The sequence below is a fragment of the Cydia strobilella genome, chromosome 7 (assembly GCF_947568885.1).
Source record: "Cydia strobilella chromosome 7, ilCydStro3.1, whole genome shotgun sequence".
Lineage (NCBI taxonomy): Eukaryota > Metazoa > Arthropoda > Insecta > Lepidoptera > Tortricidae > Cydia > Cydia strobilella.
Window position 1 is genome coordinate 5,884,323 of NC_086047.1, and position 18,000 is coordinate 5,902,322.

Sequence of the window (18,000 nt, forward strand, 5' to 3'; positions counted from 1 at the left end):
ACCTGACCTTAAAGTCGGCAAGTTCGTTGCTTGGGGAACAGCCTCTATCCTACACCATCCTACACATACTGGTAGAGAGGGTAGAGTAGCCTCATGGGTTTCATTGCCGCGCTCTTTGGCCAGGGTCCCTCTGTTCTACTCGAATTTTAGAAAAGGTACTAGCCCCGATGCATATGTTTTCGTCTAGTCAGACAATTTTTTGAGGTTCTCGCGTTTGTACAAAAATAATGTTTAAGTTTAAAAATCACTTATATTTAATGCTAATGTAGTTTAATTTTATATGGTAATATTCTCCAATAACTAAATACAAATACAATAAATACCGTTTGTACTGAAAGAAAAAAAAAAAACGATTTTTTATTTTTTATTTGACGGGTAGGAATATAACAGATGTCAAAAGGGCTATTACTAGGGAAAGCAACACGGCTCTACCAATGTACTGACAATTTTGTTTCGAGCCCATGCATGCAGCAGTGCTATAGGAGAGAACAATATGATTTGGAGAACGTTTTAGAAAGGTACATTTTTTAACAATAAGAGTCTCATGCAATTTTATTATACGATCAAAAATTACGGTTCCCATTACTGGGTCATTTTATCTTCATGTGTAAAATTTATTAGGATAAACAAAATTGTTGTGTTGACTAGACGAACTAATTTGCATCGGGGCTAGTAGATACAGATGTAGTGAATAATTCTTTTCCATAGTATTTTCTCGGAAACGTTCTTATTTGTCGTGCTCATACTCTTTTCGTACTGAAACGGCTAAATAAACATGACAAATACGAAGATCTTCGAGAAAATACGATGCCAAAGAATTATTCTGTACATCTGTACATTTATTGTCCCGTTGGTGGCTGGCTGTCATGGAGCACAGTGCTCCTTGACAGCGACTTGACTTGGCTGAAGTTTGAATTGTAGGTATATCCATTCTAATTGCAGAAATGTACCTACTTTATACCATAAACATTCAGTAGACATTTTGATTGAGGCATGAATCTGACTTGGAGTTAGTTCTTGTTTTGTTACGGTGATTTACACTTATAGTATTTCATATTGTAGAGAGTAAACCTATATATTATTTTTAATGCACGACAACCATGCATAATGCAATAGCACTTTTAAATTCACGAGCCTCGAGATTAATCAGAGCGATGTTTTTATTTGTTTTTTACGTATTTTACAAAATAGAAGCAATGATGCATTCTTGTACCTAAAGAATACATTTTCTTTTAATCCCTACAAATTTTAATGCGAAAGTAACTTGACCCGTCCTCTTCACGCTTCAAATTTGCTAAACTGATTTAGATGATTAGCTATGGAGATAGTATGAGGCCCGCGGAAGAACATACATAGGATAGTTTTTATCAATCATCATCATTATTCCACGCAAATGAAGTCACGGGCAGAAGCTAGTCTAGTAATCAATATGTGGGGTACGTAGCTATTCGTCTCATTTAGTCATTTCTATCGTTATGGCACTTTGTGCTGTGATAGTTTTAAATACGTATCTAAAAAGGTAATATACTGTTAAGTCATAGCAATGCCGAAAACATAAGCAGGACACCGTCGACGGCGTCAAAATTAATGCAAACAGGCTATTTGGCTGACACAAAGCAGGCCATTCCAGCTTTTCCAAGAAATAATATGCTATAGGTACTGTGCGGATCCATGCACAGTTACTACCTTATCATTCCGAGGAGGTTGGGTCCGCAACTTGACTCGACATTCCTATTGTTTCTATATGTCGCTGTCCGGCGGCATCGCTTAATTATTTATCATAAATAGAATTACGTTTAACCTAACCTAACTAATATTGTTGACATTAATGGACGGTTTCCATTTCTTTGTAAATATAAAAGCTTTTTGTCGCAGAGCTACATACACACGTTTAATATACGTCTTTTGCGAAAATAGCACATTTTTCATGTAGCCAATAAAAAAGTTCCACACTTTTGTATAGAATTCAACTTTCAGTACTGTGCATCATGAAACGTGTCGATCCGAAAACTACAATTTGGGATTCTAGTTTTGATTGAAAATATGACCGATTCTGAGGAAGATTAAAATACTTGTGTACAGAAATTAAGATTATATGCATCAATATTTATACAATCTTGCAATTACGATGTACGGTTTTACTCTGAATTAAAATTATAAGTATATGTTATTCATAACATATACTTATAATTGTAATTGCAAGATTACAATGAATTGTAGAGCATTCAAAATCTTAGGTATTAGTCTAATTTTAAGAGGGGGCAGGTAATTAGAAGAGTACAATAGTAGATTGTTAACCAAGGGATGAAATGGTGCCAGGCACCATATAATTTTTTATAGTAATTATATATATATATATATATATATTGCTTTAACCCCCTCTTAACTCAATCCAATTTATTTTATAGGTCAAGTCTTGTCTCTTAGAACTTGCGAACCGAACTCAAGAAATCGAAACATTTTAATGAGACATGGGATGGGTAGGTAGAGAACCTTTCTTTGTTAAGTATATAGTACCTTTCTAGTAGAAAGGTACTATATACTTAACAAAGAAAGAAGTCCACCAAGAAGAAAAAAAAAAAAAAAAGAAGTAACTTAGAAAGTTTCTACTTGAATTCGAGAAACCATCACCATCAATTTTTAATTAATCGGGAAAGGAGCGAGGTAATCACTTTCACGACATAGTATAAAACAAAGTCGGTTCCTGCTGTCTATCTGTCCCTATGTATGCTTAGATCTTTAAAACTACACAACGGATTTTGACGCTTTTTTTAAATAGATAAAGTGATTCAAGAGGAAGGTTTATATGTAATACATCAGCATTGCACCCGTGCGAAGACGGAGCGCTAGTTTTATATAACCAAGAATTTTATTTTCATTGTTCCTCCACAATTTTCACATTATACCTATAGTTTCTGTAAGAAATTTGTATTTCACATGAAAAACTTTCAAAGCAATCTAAATGTAGAGGTTACCCAGTATTACTTATGGAAAATTACAATAAACAATATAGATTTATACAGACCTAGCATAAATAACCTCAAAACCTTTTTTAATGCAGATCATCATATAATAAAAAATAATATTCATTCTGAGCAGATTTAGTTTAACTAGTATAAGTCTGCATCAGTAGACTGTGAGTACAAAACCAAAGGTCATAATCAAGGTAAGCTTGGAATAGTTTTTTTTTAAAGGCTTCACAAGAAAAGGTTATTTCCCTATAATTCAATTTAAAAATACCTGCGCCTGCCCGCGACGAGGCAGCTAAGTTCCGCAGAGAGTTGAGGATGGCACTCATCTGTCCTGGCCAAGGAACACATTGGACAACATACGCATATCACTACACAACCACCAAGTCAGCGACCCACTGCAGTGTCACTCACTGCGGACGCGACCATCCTCAACCCCGACACACCACTCCCGATATTCCAAACATTCGCCACTGATAACCGGGATGGGAAATGTGAATTATCCCCCATATCTCGACAGCATTTGAGAGTACGTATTCGACCAGCTGATGCGATGTTTACTGGGAAAGTCGCGAAATAAAGCGACGGGACCGCTGGCCCTGTACCACGATAAGACCTAAAATCGTCATATCGCAGGACTTGAATGCACTAGTAGCCTGTTTGCATGACAAGGATATGAACGGGGAGCTTCGTGGTACCTGCCACGGGCATGCGCCCTGGAGACTTGAAACAGCGTGCTTGTGTGCGTTGTGTATCGATTTCGCGAACTGCCTGTGTACGTCAGTGTCGAGCCGTGTTAGACGCGAGGCGCCGATCTTAGAGTCAGCTTAGAAGTGCGTAATGCTATTTTAAATCTTCAAGAATGAATTTGTAGTTGTAACTTTTGCCTTATACGTAAAACAGTCTCATTGTAACTTTTGGATTGGATAGAAGTACCTACCTTCTTGCTAGCTTTATTTGATCAAAGAACAAGTACAAAATGCTTGTACGGTAACGATATAATTGCAAGAAGTATCGATTATTCACGAGGCATTATGCAATTTGTTTGCAAAAAAAGCTTGGGTAGATAATGTAGAGCCGCAAAATAGCATGGCCTCTTTATGAATCCATTCATAATGTGTCCATGAAATTATGCAGCTAACTGTAAATATTATTCAGGAGAGTGTGTATCAGCGTTGTATGACTTAAATAATTTCCTTACATAATCAAAAGATCAGGAGCGGAGAGCAAATGCATCCTTAACCCTTAAATGCATATTGTTGCCAAATGTATACAAAGAATTGGACAGCTCACAGATTCCTAGATCCTACATCCAAATAACTAAATAAAAATATTTTTTCCAACCAAAAATAAAAAATCATGCATTAAAGGGTTAAGTTGGCAATATATTATTACGTGCTAGTGATTTGCCTCGTTTGTTTAATGCGAACTCTTAAAGCGTGGAACTTTCTACCGGTTCTGTATCGGTTTTTGAAAGTAGCGAGTTAAAAAAACATCATAGGCAATAGCTGAAATTAGGTTAAACTTAATTACTTACTTAATTAGGTACTTTTCAAAGCGTACTGTCAGTCATTCTACACATGCAGCCTGTGGACCAACTATATGCAGAGGGCATACAACGGCCTACGCGTCCAATATAATAACGCGTTCCGGGTGTTGATGGGGTTGCCGCGATTTAGTAGTGCCTCTGGTATGTTTGCGGAGGCACAAGTTGACAGCTTTGCGGCGATAATGCGCAAGAGGTGCGCTTCACTGATGCGTCGCCTGCGCGGCAGCCCCAACAGCATTCTGGGCGTGTTCATGGAGCGCCAAAATGGCCCCATGCTCAACCGTTGGCAGGGGTTGCATGCACTCGCCGTCTAGTTTTTAGTTTTAGTTTTTATGCGATACTAACACTAGTAATAAGATTGTAATATTTGCTAACCATGTATGGACCTTTTAATAGTCTGAAATAAATGTTTAATTTTTTTTTTAAATTATCTATACTTCTACAGTCCACAATTCCACATTGAATAATATAAATACATGTCTGGTATATATAGTTACTGATATGCCGATGCAGCACGGTATAGGCAGCGCGGAGCCTTTTCTGTTGTCGTCGCAGGAGGTTCCGTCGTACGAACCGCGCCAGCCCCACGCAACCTACTTACCCACCCGATTATCTACTACTATAGCCCACATTCAATAATGTAAACACAAATTTAGCATATACTGATATGCTGCAGCAGCACGGTGAATGCGGCGCACAGCCTCTTCTGTTGTTGTCACAGCCGGTACCGTGGTATCTGTAGCCACACGCAACCTACTTACCCACTCGATTCCCCACTCTTCATTCTTCTATAGCCCACATTCAATAATGTTAACACAAGTGTAGTATAGTTTACTAATATGCCGCAGCAGCACGGTGAAGGCGGCGCACAGCCTCTTCTGTTGTCGTCGAAGCCTGTCCCGCACTCGCACACACCGCGCCAGACGCTCGCCGGCCACTCGCAGTCTCACTTCCCACTCGATAGCCTGCTTTTGGAGGTCTTCAACGCCTGCATTTTGTTAAAACAAAGTTGGCTAAAATCTTTAGCAATGAACGATTTGTGCTGCAGAATGCATAATAAATACAGCCGTGAAATGCAAAGATTTGTCACTTTCGCTATTCCTAAGTACCTACTAAAACTTTTGTAGAGCTCACTCTACAACTTTTTTCTTTCTCTCAATTTAGACGTAACTTTCAATTGAATTTTATTCTAATTGCGATTATTTACCTAAAGCAAATCCAAAATTCCAATTATTTCATCTAAACCCATTACCTACCTACTGATTTCTTAATGCGAGAATAAAAGGAGTCCCTGCTGTGTATATACAGACAAATCATTTATTGATATTAAATATTATTTTCGGAAGAACGGCAGATGATAACGTGTCATGAAATCACTGTACTTATATTTGATATTTTCTCAATTGTGAATTGACACAATACACGTACCTAATCCTTCCAAGTAACTTCGCTCGAACGAGTAGTCGTGGTCGTTGCAAATCGACTGCGAGGACGCTAGAGATGCGGCTGAAGTTGATCTAAAGTAAACAATAAGTACTTAGTTAAGGCGAGGTGGGGTCTAGTCATTTACATTTATTTTGTGACAATTTTAATTTCGATTTATGTAAGCTAAGCTTTAGTATTAAATAATAAAATCAATAACACATAATGGTAATGGCCAACTTCGCCAAGGCGCGGAAAAACGCCCGTCATTTTGAAAACATAATTAGGAGTTTTAGAACCCATTTATTAGTCGAAAATGTTTGTTCACAGTCTACGAACGTTAATGTGGCATATTTAATCGTTGACAGTGGTATAAGGAAGTCCCTGTCGTACGGAACAGGGTTATGTTTTCAAATTGACGGGCGGTTTGCTGAGCCTTGTTAATGGCTGATATTTTGCATCTCCGAGAAATATATAAATTTACCTTATAAGATTTTATAACAGACAGACAACGAATGACAAATAAAAGTTTGTCACTAAAGTTGATCTAGACAAATAAAAGAAAGTAATAGCCTTCAAACTCCGCTTACATACTTAAATTACTTTTTCCCCTCACTAGCTCGGAAAGCCGTCTTTTATCCTTTAAAACAAGCGGGGAAAAACGCATTTTATCCACTAGTGGGGAAAGTAATTTGACCTTGGATGGAGCGTGTTTAAGTAGCTTGACAGATAACAAAACGTAAAACGCGCATAATATATATTACGCTCATAATATATAATTAATATCGAACGAACCATTCGTTTTTCAAATGCAATTTCAAAACGCATCATTGACATTTCATACGTCAGAAATGTCTACATTGTCAACAAAAAATTTACTTAATAACTTCTCACGTAAAAGTACAGAATTTCCAGTTTTTTTTTATAATATCGTAAAAAAATTAGTGATTCCAGGTGATGAAGATGATCTAACGCCTGTGGATGTTGCACTTTCCTCGCTATAGTGAGGGGAAAAGTTTTGTGTTACACACGGGTGCAAATGTATTTTACTTCTCGTGTGTTAAAACACTCGCGGGTAAAATACAACTTTGCACCCTTGTATAACAAATAACTATTGCGGTTTTCCGACGTTCAATTCGGTTAGACATTGTGGTATTTACTGGGTATTTATGGTTAACCAGGACCTGCGCCTAGGCAATTTTTAAGACGCAAATTGAAATATTTAAAAATAATAATTTAAATTGTTATAATAGGTAAAGCTGGACCACTAATATATGATCATTGTCAAGAGGGCGCTGTCATATTCTCATTCATATGGTGACAGTTCAGTATAGTATGAAAAAATTAGTTCCAATGAAATTCCGCAACATGGCGCGTTATCATATATTCCTGGTCGGGCTTTAAATAGGTAAGTAGCTAGACCAAAGGTATAGTGCCATCGCTCGAAAAGATTGCGCAATACCTTTGGCCTAGTGTCGAGTAGATGGCGTTACTTTTTGATATTTAACAAATTAACACATATCAGTGAAGGAATAAGGATCAAAGATAAATGGGGTTCTAACCGTTCCAATCTTCTGTCGAAAGATGGCAGTAAATTTACTGTGGCTACATAATTTACTCTGACAATTCGCCTCTATTTCAAATGCTCTTTGATACTAACATCGAAATTTGTTAATTTCGTATCCGGATACGCACCTCCTGATTTGATCGATAACGTCACAATCTTACAATCGAATCAACTACTTTTCTCGTCACATTCATATAAATCGAAATCGTGTGTGACCCCTTTATAATTATCACATGGGTAGTAAGTGCAATATCTTACTTATCGATATCATTTTATCGGCATATACTAGACTATTTTTTCTTTGCTATTCCTTATCATTTTATCTGTCAATCTCATCAATTTAGTTCGCGAGATTCTGAAGGCGACTTTAGTTGCAGAAAAATACGTAATAATGTAGGTTTGAGGATAATCATTACTTTCCTGTTATTTTAAGGTAACGAATTGGCAAAACATTGCGTCGTATACAGCGCATAAGTACCATTAAATAAATGTTTTTTTCTTCGCCCACGCTTCCATCATCTGGAAATAAGCTTTTTATCACTTGAACGGGTTTCGGATTTATTCCGTTTTTAAGGTTTCGTTATATTCACCGAACGGGTTCACAAAACATCCCTAGCTAAATTAGTTACTTACTTACATCAAACAAATGTTATTGATGTTTTTCCTCACATCAGAAGCCGCCGCAAATAAATTAATATTATGTTATGGTTCGTGGCGATGATAAGATTTATAATGTTAAATAAAATAAACTCTTTGCGAGACTTTGTTCATGTACTGTACATACAATATATCATACAATATACCATTTAGGCACCATGTTCAAAGCGAAATATCCTAAGTTACTTATGCCTCGCAGAATTCGATTGCGCTTTTATGGAAAGCACTCAAAACGATGAATAGTTTCAAAACAAAAATATTAGACGCAGAATGAAAGGTTTGCACATTTTGCATATAACATTTTTTGAGATACTACTGTCAACCAAGGCTCGAAACCGGGTTTTCCGGGCTTCTTTTAAAAAAATACCGGTATTATTGGTTCTTTTTTGTTCTTTGGTTTATTATTTTATGTATTTCTAATGTCAGTGGTTGCGCTGGACATGTTTCGAAGTGGCTGTGTCTCCATTTTCAAACGCTAAGACAATTTACAGTGCGTTGACAGCAGGGCTCGCAACCGGTTTTTTTAACCCGAAATAGCCCAATATTTTTAATATTTTAAGCTCTACGTAGTTAGTACTAAATCATAAAGGTTAAAGAAACCTGGTTTCATAACACTGACGTATTAAAAAACCGGGCAAGTGCGAGTCGGACTCGCGCACCGAGGGTTCCGTACATTACATAATTTTAACAATGTATTTTTTTATGTGAAACGTGAGTGAAAGGTAAATTGCGGTTTACGATTTATGACGTATTAAAAAAACTACTTACTAGATCTCGTTCAAACCAATTTTCGGTGGAAGTTTGCATGTACATCATATATTTTTTTCAGTTTTATCTTTCTCTTATTTTAGAAGTTACACACATTTTACCACTTTGGAATTGTCTCTCGCACAAACTATTTAGTTTAGGTAAAAATTATATTAGAAACCTCAATATCATTTTTGAAGACCTATCCATAGATACCCAACACGTATCGGTTTGATGAAAAAAAAATTTTGAGTTTCAGTTCCAAGTATGGGGAACTCCCAAATTTTTTTTTTTTTTTCTATTTTTGTGTGAAAATCTTAATGCAGTTCACAGAATACATCTAATTACCATGTTTCAACAGTATAGTTCTTATAGTTTCAGAGAAAAGTGGCTGTGACATACGGACGGACGGACAGACAGACAGACATGACGAATCTATAAGGGTTCCGTTTTTTGCCATTTGGCTATGGAACCCTAAAAAGGGCAGCTAAAATAAATAAATAAATATTAGACAACGATCCATGACTCAGGAATAAATTTATTTTTTTATTTTTATTTTAATCAGGTAAATACACATAATATGCAACTTAATTACAAAAGTACCGTTAAACCAGTAAGGTTTGTCTCGGTACCCCGAAATATCTATGCTCATCACACAAATAAATGCCCTTACCGGGATTCGAACCGAGGAACCATCGGCTTCATAGGCAGGGCCACTACCCACTAGGCCAGGTCGGTCTTCAAAATATAAGTCTGCGACGATTTTGATATTAGCGCACGCAGCGCAAGTGTTATTTTAAACCTGAAACTTCTATGAAATTATGATGTATAAATAACACTTGCACTGCTTGTGCTATCAAAATCGTTACAGACTTGTCTTGGTCTAACTCTTCGGTTGCCATTGCTTATTTTTAGGCTTTATTGGAAGCATTGATTGTGACTTACGCGTGGCAGTAGTCGATGGCACTGCTGGTACCCCAGTCCCGCTGGTCCGCATACAAGTCGTCCAGCAGATCTTGAACCAACTCTCTTACGTCCCGTTTCTGAACACAGAATTTAACGTTCCATGAACACCTGAACAGTTATCAGAGTTTTTCAGGCCATACTGGTCACCGTACAAATGTACCAAAAAATTCTAGCAAGCTAGGTCCAAACTTACTGTGAATGTGAGCTTATCAATGGCTAAACCGAAATAAAAAGACATGGAACCCAAAGCAAAAACAATAAAGTGTAATATGTTAGTGTAGTGTACTTAAAAAAAAAAAAAAGTAAAATTTTAGTATTTGCTCAGCGCTGATAAATTTTACTGCAGTATTTGTTATACAAAGGATAATATGTACAGTCATGAATAGCCAATGCTAATAAGATAAAATCAAAGTTGTATACTATATAGGCTTTGCGTGTGTGGTACGACGCCACGGAGTCTTACGCTGAGACCCTAACTTCGCTCGGAAATGGGCCAGAATCTCTTGCAGCACACTTATATTTACACAACATAATATTTATTTAATATTTTTAATACTTTGTAAGTTTTATTCGTCACTGGACGACATATTTCAATTTTATTGTTATTTTAGTATTTGCTCAGCGCTGATAAATTTTACTGCAGTATTTGTTATACAAAGGATAATATGTACAGTCATGAATAGCCAATGCTAATAAGATAAAATCAAAGTTGTATACTATATAGGCTTTGCGTGTTTGGTACGACGCCACGGAGTCTTACGCTGAGACCCTAACTTCGCTTGGAAATGGGCCAGAATCTCCTGCAGCACACTTATATTTACACAACATAATATTTATTTAATATTTTTAATACTTTGTAAGTTTTATTCGTCACTGGACGACATATTTCAATTTTATTGTTATTTTAGTATTTGCTCAGCGCTGATAAATTTTACTGCAGTATTTATTATACAAAGGATAATATGTACAGTCATGAATAGCCAATGCTAATAAGATAAAATCAAAGTTGTATACTATATAGGCTTTGCGTGTTTGGTACGACGCCACGGAGTCTTACGCTGAGACCCTAACTTCGCTTGGAAATGGGCCAGAATCTCCTGCAGCACACTTATATTTACACAACATAATATTTATTTTATATTAATCTCAGTGCATCTTGTTCGTTCTTATGTTCTTATATAATATTGGTGCGAGAGGAGTCTACAATAATAAGTATCAAAACCAAAATATGTTTCTTAAATCTGAATGCGCTCCCTGCAAAATAACCCCTAGCGGCCGTAAAATACGAAACTCTCGTCCATTCTCCTTATTAGTTCGTTTAATTAAGGTTAAAGCTCTTTATTATCATTAAATTGTACACAAAAATAATGTCGTCGTTGAGTTAATTTAGATGCAGGTTTGCAATCATGTGCATATTAGGATTTAGTATATGTATTATTAATGTTGGAAGATTAAGATTTAGTATATCTATAAAGTAAAATCCCGATTATTACAACGACGACAAATCGTGAGATCCTTTGTGTAAATTATGTACATATCTAGGTATAAGTTTGTCCACATATGTTTATTTATTTATATGTGAAAATTATTCTATTCTTATACTAGCTCTACTGTTGAAAGGTTTAGTAGGTATCTAATATACCTATTATTATTATTATTTATTATACCACGTCGGTGGCAATCAAGCATACGGCCCGCCTGATAATATTATAAGGATATAAGGATAATTATCATAGCTAAAAAACTTTACTATGTATGAAACTCAACTAAGTATAGGTAGTTACCCTACCAAATCGTAAGCTTGCTAAACATTCAATCCATTGTTTTTCAAGTTAGGTAATGGTCAACCAGGTTCAGGAAGTTTACAGAACTTTTTTACCCGTTGCGCGTAATTTGTGATTGGCGGAGGAGAAGGCACCACAGAAGGTCTTCTGCTATAATTGATCTTGGGTACAATTATTTGCTTCGGCCTCTCCTTTTTCTGCGGCCCCGTATCGAAGGGTGTGAAGTCCAATTCGATTTTCACCACTTTCAAATTTATTGGTTGCTGTACACTAATAGTTCTCATTTTGTAGCATTTATTACGCACTTATGTATTTGTTTATTTCAATTTAATCACTTTGTTATTTTGTCAAAAATTCAACGTGACCGTCAAAGCGGTCAAAGCGTGATCCATGGACATTAGAAGATTGGGAAATTTCTCTATGAAATTACATTTTTTTTAGGTTGTTGACACTTTAATCTAGATTTGATTAATATTTAAATCAAATGAGCACTTAGTTGGATGAGTGAGTAAGATCGATTGTTGGCGCTGCGGCGCGGGAGGCGCGATAGCACCCACTCGTTGTAGCCGGGAGTCCCGATACCGCTGATAACGAATAATTTATTCAGCTGAATGCATGCCCAATGAGTTAAAGGCCATCGGACTCTGAACTAATCGTTATTTTTCATGGTTTTAAAGAAAATTCGTGATGTTCTTCCACTTTAGGTAGATGTCACAATGCTCCTATCTCCGGTAGAGGCAGAGTGGGTTGGATTTATCGGGAGTATGAGCGTGCCTGAGTCAACATTAATTCTCAAGAGGATATCACTATTGAATACTATATACTAGTTGCTTCGTACTATTGCAATTATCCATATATTATTTAATGTCAGTAAAAGAGCATAATGATCAACCTTGATTTACTTAGTTATAATATGAGAGATTGCCAACAGCCAAACCAATATCTTGTTGTTTGTTATCCAACTTTATTGAATTATACAATACATGGTCGCGTACTGTGCGGTTTAAGAGGAATTTCCTCCCGCGTACGCTTCGGCTCTGGAATGAGCTTCCTGCCGAGGTTTTCCCGAGGGGCTACAGTATGGGGTTCTTCAAAAAAGGAGTGTACAGGTTTTTAAAGGGTCGGTAACGCGCGTGTAATATCTCCGGTGTTGCAGGCGGTCATAGGCTACGGTAACTGCTTACCAACAGGCGGGCCGTATGCTTGATTTCCACCGACGTAGTATAAAAAAAAACATAATAAATATCTATTATTTTCCTTTAATTGTATCTTAATCTGTGTGTGTTAAAAATAATGGTTACTGGTTACAAATATGCAGTTTTACAACTAATAAAGGATAAGGGAGGAGGAAGGATAAGGAGGACTAAGGAAGGAGGAGGAGGAGGAAGGATAAGGAGGACTAAGGAAGGAGGAGGAGGAGGAAGGAGGACATTGACTTACGTCAATGTTTCCCTTATTATGCGCTGCGCTTTGCACTTGAATACCTACCTACTTAGATAAAAATACTTGTTTTGCCGACTTAATTTCAGCGATAAGGAGCTCGAATTTGCAATGAAAACTCATCAAAGCGTATCGTTGACGGCGAAGTTGTTGAATAAAACTCAAGTGTTATTCAACCGCCTGGGAATTTTTAAGTGCCTAATTACGTCAACTACTAGTCACGTGCCTAATATGTATATTTTACTCATTATAGTCATTTTGATAGTCATTATTATACTAATCTTTGGCCATTATTAAGTAAGTATACAAACTTCAAAGTCGTCAAACAAATTCTTACTTACGACGTGGGCAGTTGCTATGACAACAATTTTGTTTGATTATTGGGAACAATTTTACGAGCGAGCGATTGTATTTTTGCTTATTTTGTTAATTTTCTGCTATTTTTATGATGAGCGATCACCAAGGGGGACAGAACGAGAAGTCGGCACCTGGATTTTGTTCAGCGACGTGCGTGGACAAAGTGTGCCTTCAGAGAGAGCTCCAGAAACCTGAGCCTAAAACATCGGATTTCTTTGCTACTTGCAACTTGCCAAAAAGATTCGAACATCCACGTAAGTGTGTGATTTAAATATTTATTTTATTAAACTTTGGCTCAGTTAAAGCCTGACCAGAAATATATGATCAATATGATCATTGTCAAGAGGGCGCTGTTATTCTCATGATTCTCATGTATGTATAGGGTGACGGTTCAGTGTTCAGTATAAGTAGTATGAAAAAATTAGTTCCAGTGAAATTCCACAACATGGCGCGTGATGTATATTGTCAACATATTGGTCATGTTCTTTGAATGCTTAATAGGTATTGTTCATTCATGAAATCACATAATATAGCAAGACTTTACTATTACTTATATTGAAATTCATTCAAGGTCGTAACATTTCAAATATGGTTTCTAGTAAATTACCTGTTCCTTGAAACCTATAAAACTGTGTGATCGTATTGAGATTTCAGTTCAATATTGTATTTCCTGTTGAGAATAATTTAAGAGTATACCTACCTATCTAAAGAACGACTTAATTTATGAACACTTTATTGTATTCTCTTTCGAACCTTCAAAGCGAAGCATTAATTTGCAGCTCTCTGCTCTCTTTATAGCCTAGGTACTTGTGATAGTACGGAGCGCGGCCTATCTAGATTAAGGTGTCGTTGATCTTCGCTGAAACAGGAAGCGTTTGGAGCGATATGCGGGTTTTCCGATATTCATCGCTGGTTACCTACTGCTAGCAGACAATACTTAGATATATAGTGAATGAAATAGTGATAACCAAACATAGTATAAAATAATTGGTACTATAATAGCTTTTTGTAGGTTTTGCTGGCCTACAAAAAGCTATTAGGTATAGTACCAGTCGAATAATAAGACTATACTCGTCCCTCTTGTAGGGGTTATACGAAAAACAATTGGTTCTCTCTGCCTATGCTCTACTTACAAGAAACTCTTGTGAAACTATAATTAAACATTAAATATTGCCTTTTTATACAGACTGGTTCAATGGCTACGGCAGTCAAGTGAGTAAGCAACATCCGTTCTATCGGACGAGCGCCAGCGAATACGGATGGTATGCTCCAGGTTAGTCAAAATTTTCTTAAAATTTAATACTTTCACACCGCTAGAAACCTGGAACCAACTAATCCATGGTAGGTACTTATAAGTAGTACTTTACCCGATTGCATAATGGAATTTGGTGCGACAATTTCCAAGACATGTTCGATATTGATGACCGACTTTTGGAGTCAAACTGCGTGTAAAATATAATTCTTGTAAAGATATATTTTGATTACTGTTTATCCGTGTTTATATCAATCGATCCAGCCAATCTTAGACTTAGTAATTACTAACACAAATTCAAAGTCTAAGGGCCACATGCACTATTCACTAACCATGGTTACCAGTACAATTTGACACTGGGTTAACGGTTTATACGCTTAACCCCGGGTTAGTGGGATGGTACAACTGGGCCTTAGTGAACCTTAGTGAAATTTTTATGCAATTAGTGAGGTTTGGTTGTCATCTGACAATATAGTATAAGTTTAGTTACCTATATAATAAATTGATTGATCGGTCAGTTAAGCTTCGGTCCTGTATGACACCCTGACCTTGTTTCCCAAACCAGAGATACAACTGAGGATTTTTTGCTAAAAACATAAACCTTAGGGACCGATGACTGAACAATATACAAAGAACACCGCGAAGCGAGTTAACTGAATATTGTTTGATTTAACACGAAAGTGATAAAAATAATGACAAATGGTTCCCAATTCAGGAATCTAAAAAAATTGGGGATTTCTCGAGGTAATTATACATTTTCTCATTTTTATTTAATTTATGTTTTCAACATTGGATGTCGGCGGTCTTAAGAGGTGAGGGGACGATAATAATTATATTCTCCATACAAACGTAGTCCTTATTTTCCTCCCTGGATATTAACATTATAGAAAATATTTTTTCATCACACCAGCTCGGAAAGGTTCTCTTTGTACTTCAAAAAAGGATAAGAAAGTTGCATTTTATCCACATGTGTGTGTGTGTTTTGATGCAAATTTTGAGTTGTTTGCTCATGTTGGCTGATAGAATTGACTTTTAAACGATAATTTTGAATGATATATATTTAATAACGATCATTTGAATTCGATTTGTAATGGTTTACAGTTAATATTTTCCTCGCGTTGGTGGTGAAATGTTTTGTGTTTTACTCAGGAGCAAAGTTTGTCTAACCCTCGTGCCTTGAAAACCTCGCGACGCTCAAGATTCCACATTTTGGAATCTTTCGCTTGCTCGGATATCAATATTAACACACGGGGTTAAACAACAACTTTGCCTCCTTGTAAAACATATAACTATTACAGAATCTTATGTATTTTAGTCATAGCCAATTTGTATGAAAACTGTTTTTCGCTCCTAACTCCTAACGAGCGAAAAATAGTTTTCATACAAATTTTTAAGTGCTTATAATGAAAAATGAAATGGTTATAATAATGAAAAAAATTCAATAAAATCAAATTGTGTAAAAATATTTTCAATAATGTTAATATCCAGAGGAAAATGGGGACTACGTTTGTATGGAAAGGTGGTTTCGGGGCGGTCGTCCTCTTTTGTCTTACGGGTGGATCGGTTATCAATTTTTAATATTTACCGTCAGACCAAGCTAAGTTGGCAGCGATTTTGATAGCCCTCAATCTATAATTAACATGTAGGTACAATTCGAACCGGTATCGGTAGATGGCGCTGCGATCTGGTTTTCATATAAAAAAACTATTTATGACTGACCACATTTTCTGTGTTCGATATACTTTTTAAATTTAATATAAACTCTTTACTCTTGTAGGACCCCACTCTGTACCCTTGCAGTATCACCCGAAGATACAATCGTTTACGAACAATCTGGCGCAGTTTGGGATGTACCGCAACTATTCGCTTAATACCGCCCTTGACCATTAAATGAGCTCTAATAACCGTGAAATTGCTTTTTGAGGTTAACCAGGGTAACCGCAGGTGCTGGGGTTGGGGGCTGTGTTGGTTGCTGCAGAGACGAGCAAATAATTAAGACTGCCAATCTTTATTAGCGTTGTGTAGCTGCAAAAAATGAGGCGATGATTTAATTCGATTTCTCTGTCTTTTTCATCACTAGTCTTCATCACATCTTAGTATAAATTATGTTTACTCGAAATATTTCAATATTTTTAATGAGTGCCATCGCCAACAATCAGATTTAACAAGATGCTTACATAATATAACATTTTACTGAGGATTAAGATAATGTCATAGCGAAATAGAAAGTATTATATCTATGGAAATAAAACCTTGCTTAAGTATATAGAGGTTAGCAGTCTTTATCGTGTACTTGTATTTATGTAGAAGATGCATCGCTTGTTTTCAACTAATGAACATCAATTGTAATTGTTCTTTGTTTTCATTACAGTTTTTATGTACATGTTTTATGTTTGAAATGGAAACAAGCTTAGTAAATTTCGTACCAGGTGTTTTCGTATTAAAGTTAACAATTTTAAGATATTAATTATTTATAAGCGCGTATTTTTATTTTAAGATATCCTGCGTTAGTAAACATAGTTTTATTTTTGTTTTCAAGAAGTCAACATTGCTCTGTCAATTCAATTACATTACTGGGTTTTGATTTGAATTGTTAAAATTGTATTATTATATGGTTAATTGGTTGGTTATTGTTAATTAATAATTTTAATAGAGATTGTGCAACATATCTGTGTTTTATTGAATTGTTACCCACCAATACAGAAACTCGCTTTTAAATAATAATAAAATGTAAACGCATTGATCGCTTGATAAATATAATATAAAACATGTATAGACTTACTGACACCACTCGTGATAAAAAAAAAAACAAATAGCCCATACAACATTTTAGCCAAGCCACACAATAAACAATAAGCATCGAGTTGAAACGCATTGTTTTTGTCTGACACGGTATTCCCGTTGCTTAACCTTTTCTCTGGATCATCCATCATCAATGATTCCTTAGATTTTGCCCCCCAAGAACCTTAATTAACTAGGGAGGTGCCTCAGTTAACTACTATTTTTGGTTAATCCGGCAAACCTGACAACGAATCCCAATGGTACCTGTGATTGCAGGCATCCACTCCGTACCGTCAGTGTTCTACCCCGCGGGCCAGACTTTCACGAACCTGCTCGCTGCGGCCGGCATGTACCGCAACTACAGCCTGAACACCGGCATGGACCCTCCCAGCTACACTTAACTTTTGATATTTATTATACTTAGGTACTTTGTGTTTTGTGTTAGCAGAGGGGAAATAAATCCTGTTTTTTAAGCCGGTTTTGAGACAAAATTGAAAGCAGTGCCTCTG

The 18,000-nt window shown here is 36.3% G+C and overlaps 2 protein-coding genes across 4 annotated transcripts in view; one reads left to right on the forward strand and one right to left on the reverse strand.

Annotated features, from left to right (window-relative positions):
• Positions 1–11,994, reverse strand: part of LOC134742996 (uncharacterized) — a 27,923-nt gene extending 15,929 nt beyond the window's left edge. The window contains exons 1-4 of one of the 2 annotated variants that reach the window (XM_063676256.1): positions 11,757–11,994; positions 9,857–9,954; positions 5,947–6,035; positions 5,354–5,506 (exon numbers count right to left, since the gene is read on the reverse strand). In XM_063676256.1, coding sequence (XP_063532326.1) covers positions 5,354–5,506; positions 5,947–6,035; positions 9,857–9,954; positions 11,757–11,945 — 529 coding nt within the window. In that variant the 5' untranslated portion in view covers positions 11,946–11,994. Of the gene's footprint in view, positions 1–3,240; positions 3,638–5,353; positions 5,507–5,946; positions 6,036–9,856; positions 9,955–11,756 lie in introns of those variants that run through there. The other variant, XM_063676254.1, reaches the window with a different exon arrangement.
• Positions 11,995–13,469: 1,475 nt separating this feature from the next.
• On the forward strand, positions 13,470–17,915 carry LOC134742719 (piercer of microtubule wall 1 protein). 2 transcript variants are annotated; one of them, XM_063675909.1, is made up of 3 exons: positions 13,470–13,712; positions 14,645–14,731; positions 16,488–16,636. In XM_063675909.1, the coding sequence occupies exons 1-3, from the start codon at positions 13,547–13,549 to the stop codon at positions 16,598–16,600; spliced, it is 366 nt and encodes a 121-aa protein (XP_063531979.1). In that variant the 5' UTR covers positions 13,470–13,546; the 3' UTR covers positions 16,601–16,636. The 2 variants fall into 2 exon arrangements, with proteins under 2 accessions (XP_063531979.1, XP_063531978.1); XM_063675908.1 differs by lacking the exon at positions 16,488–16,636 and adding an exon at positions 17,768–17,915 and having other exon boundaries at positions 13,473–13,712.
• The last annotated feature ends 85 nt before the right edge of the window (positions 17,916–18,000 follow it).

What these genes read in the sequence shown, in the direction of transcription:
- LOC134742719 (XM_063675908.1), top strand. Translation starts at nt 13,547, where the DNA reads ATGATGAGCGATCACCAAGGGGGACAGAACGAGAAGTCGGCACCTGGA. An exon ending in AAAAAGATTCGAACATCCAC is followed by an intron (nt 13,713 to 14,644) that starts GTAAGTGTGTGA and finishes CTTTTTATACAG; the next exon opens with ACTGGTTCAATGGCTACGGC. An exon ending in ATACGGATGGTATGCTCCAG is followed by an intron (nt 14,732 to 17,767) that starts GTTAGTCAAAAT and finishes CTGTGATTGCAG; the next exon opens with GCATCCACTCCGTACCGTCA.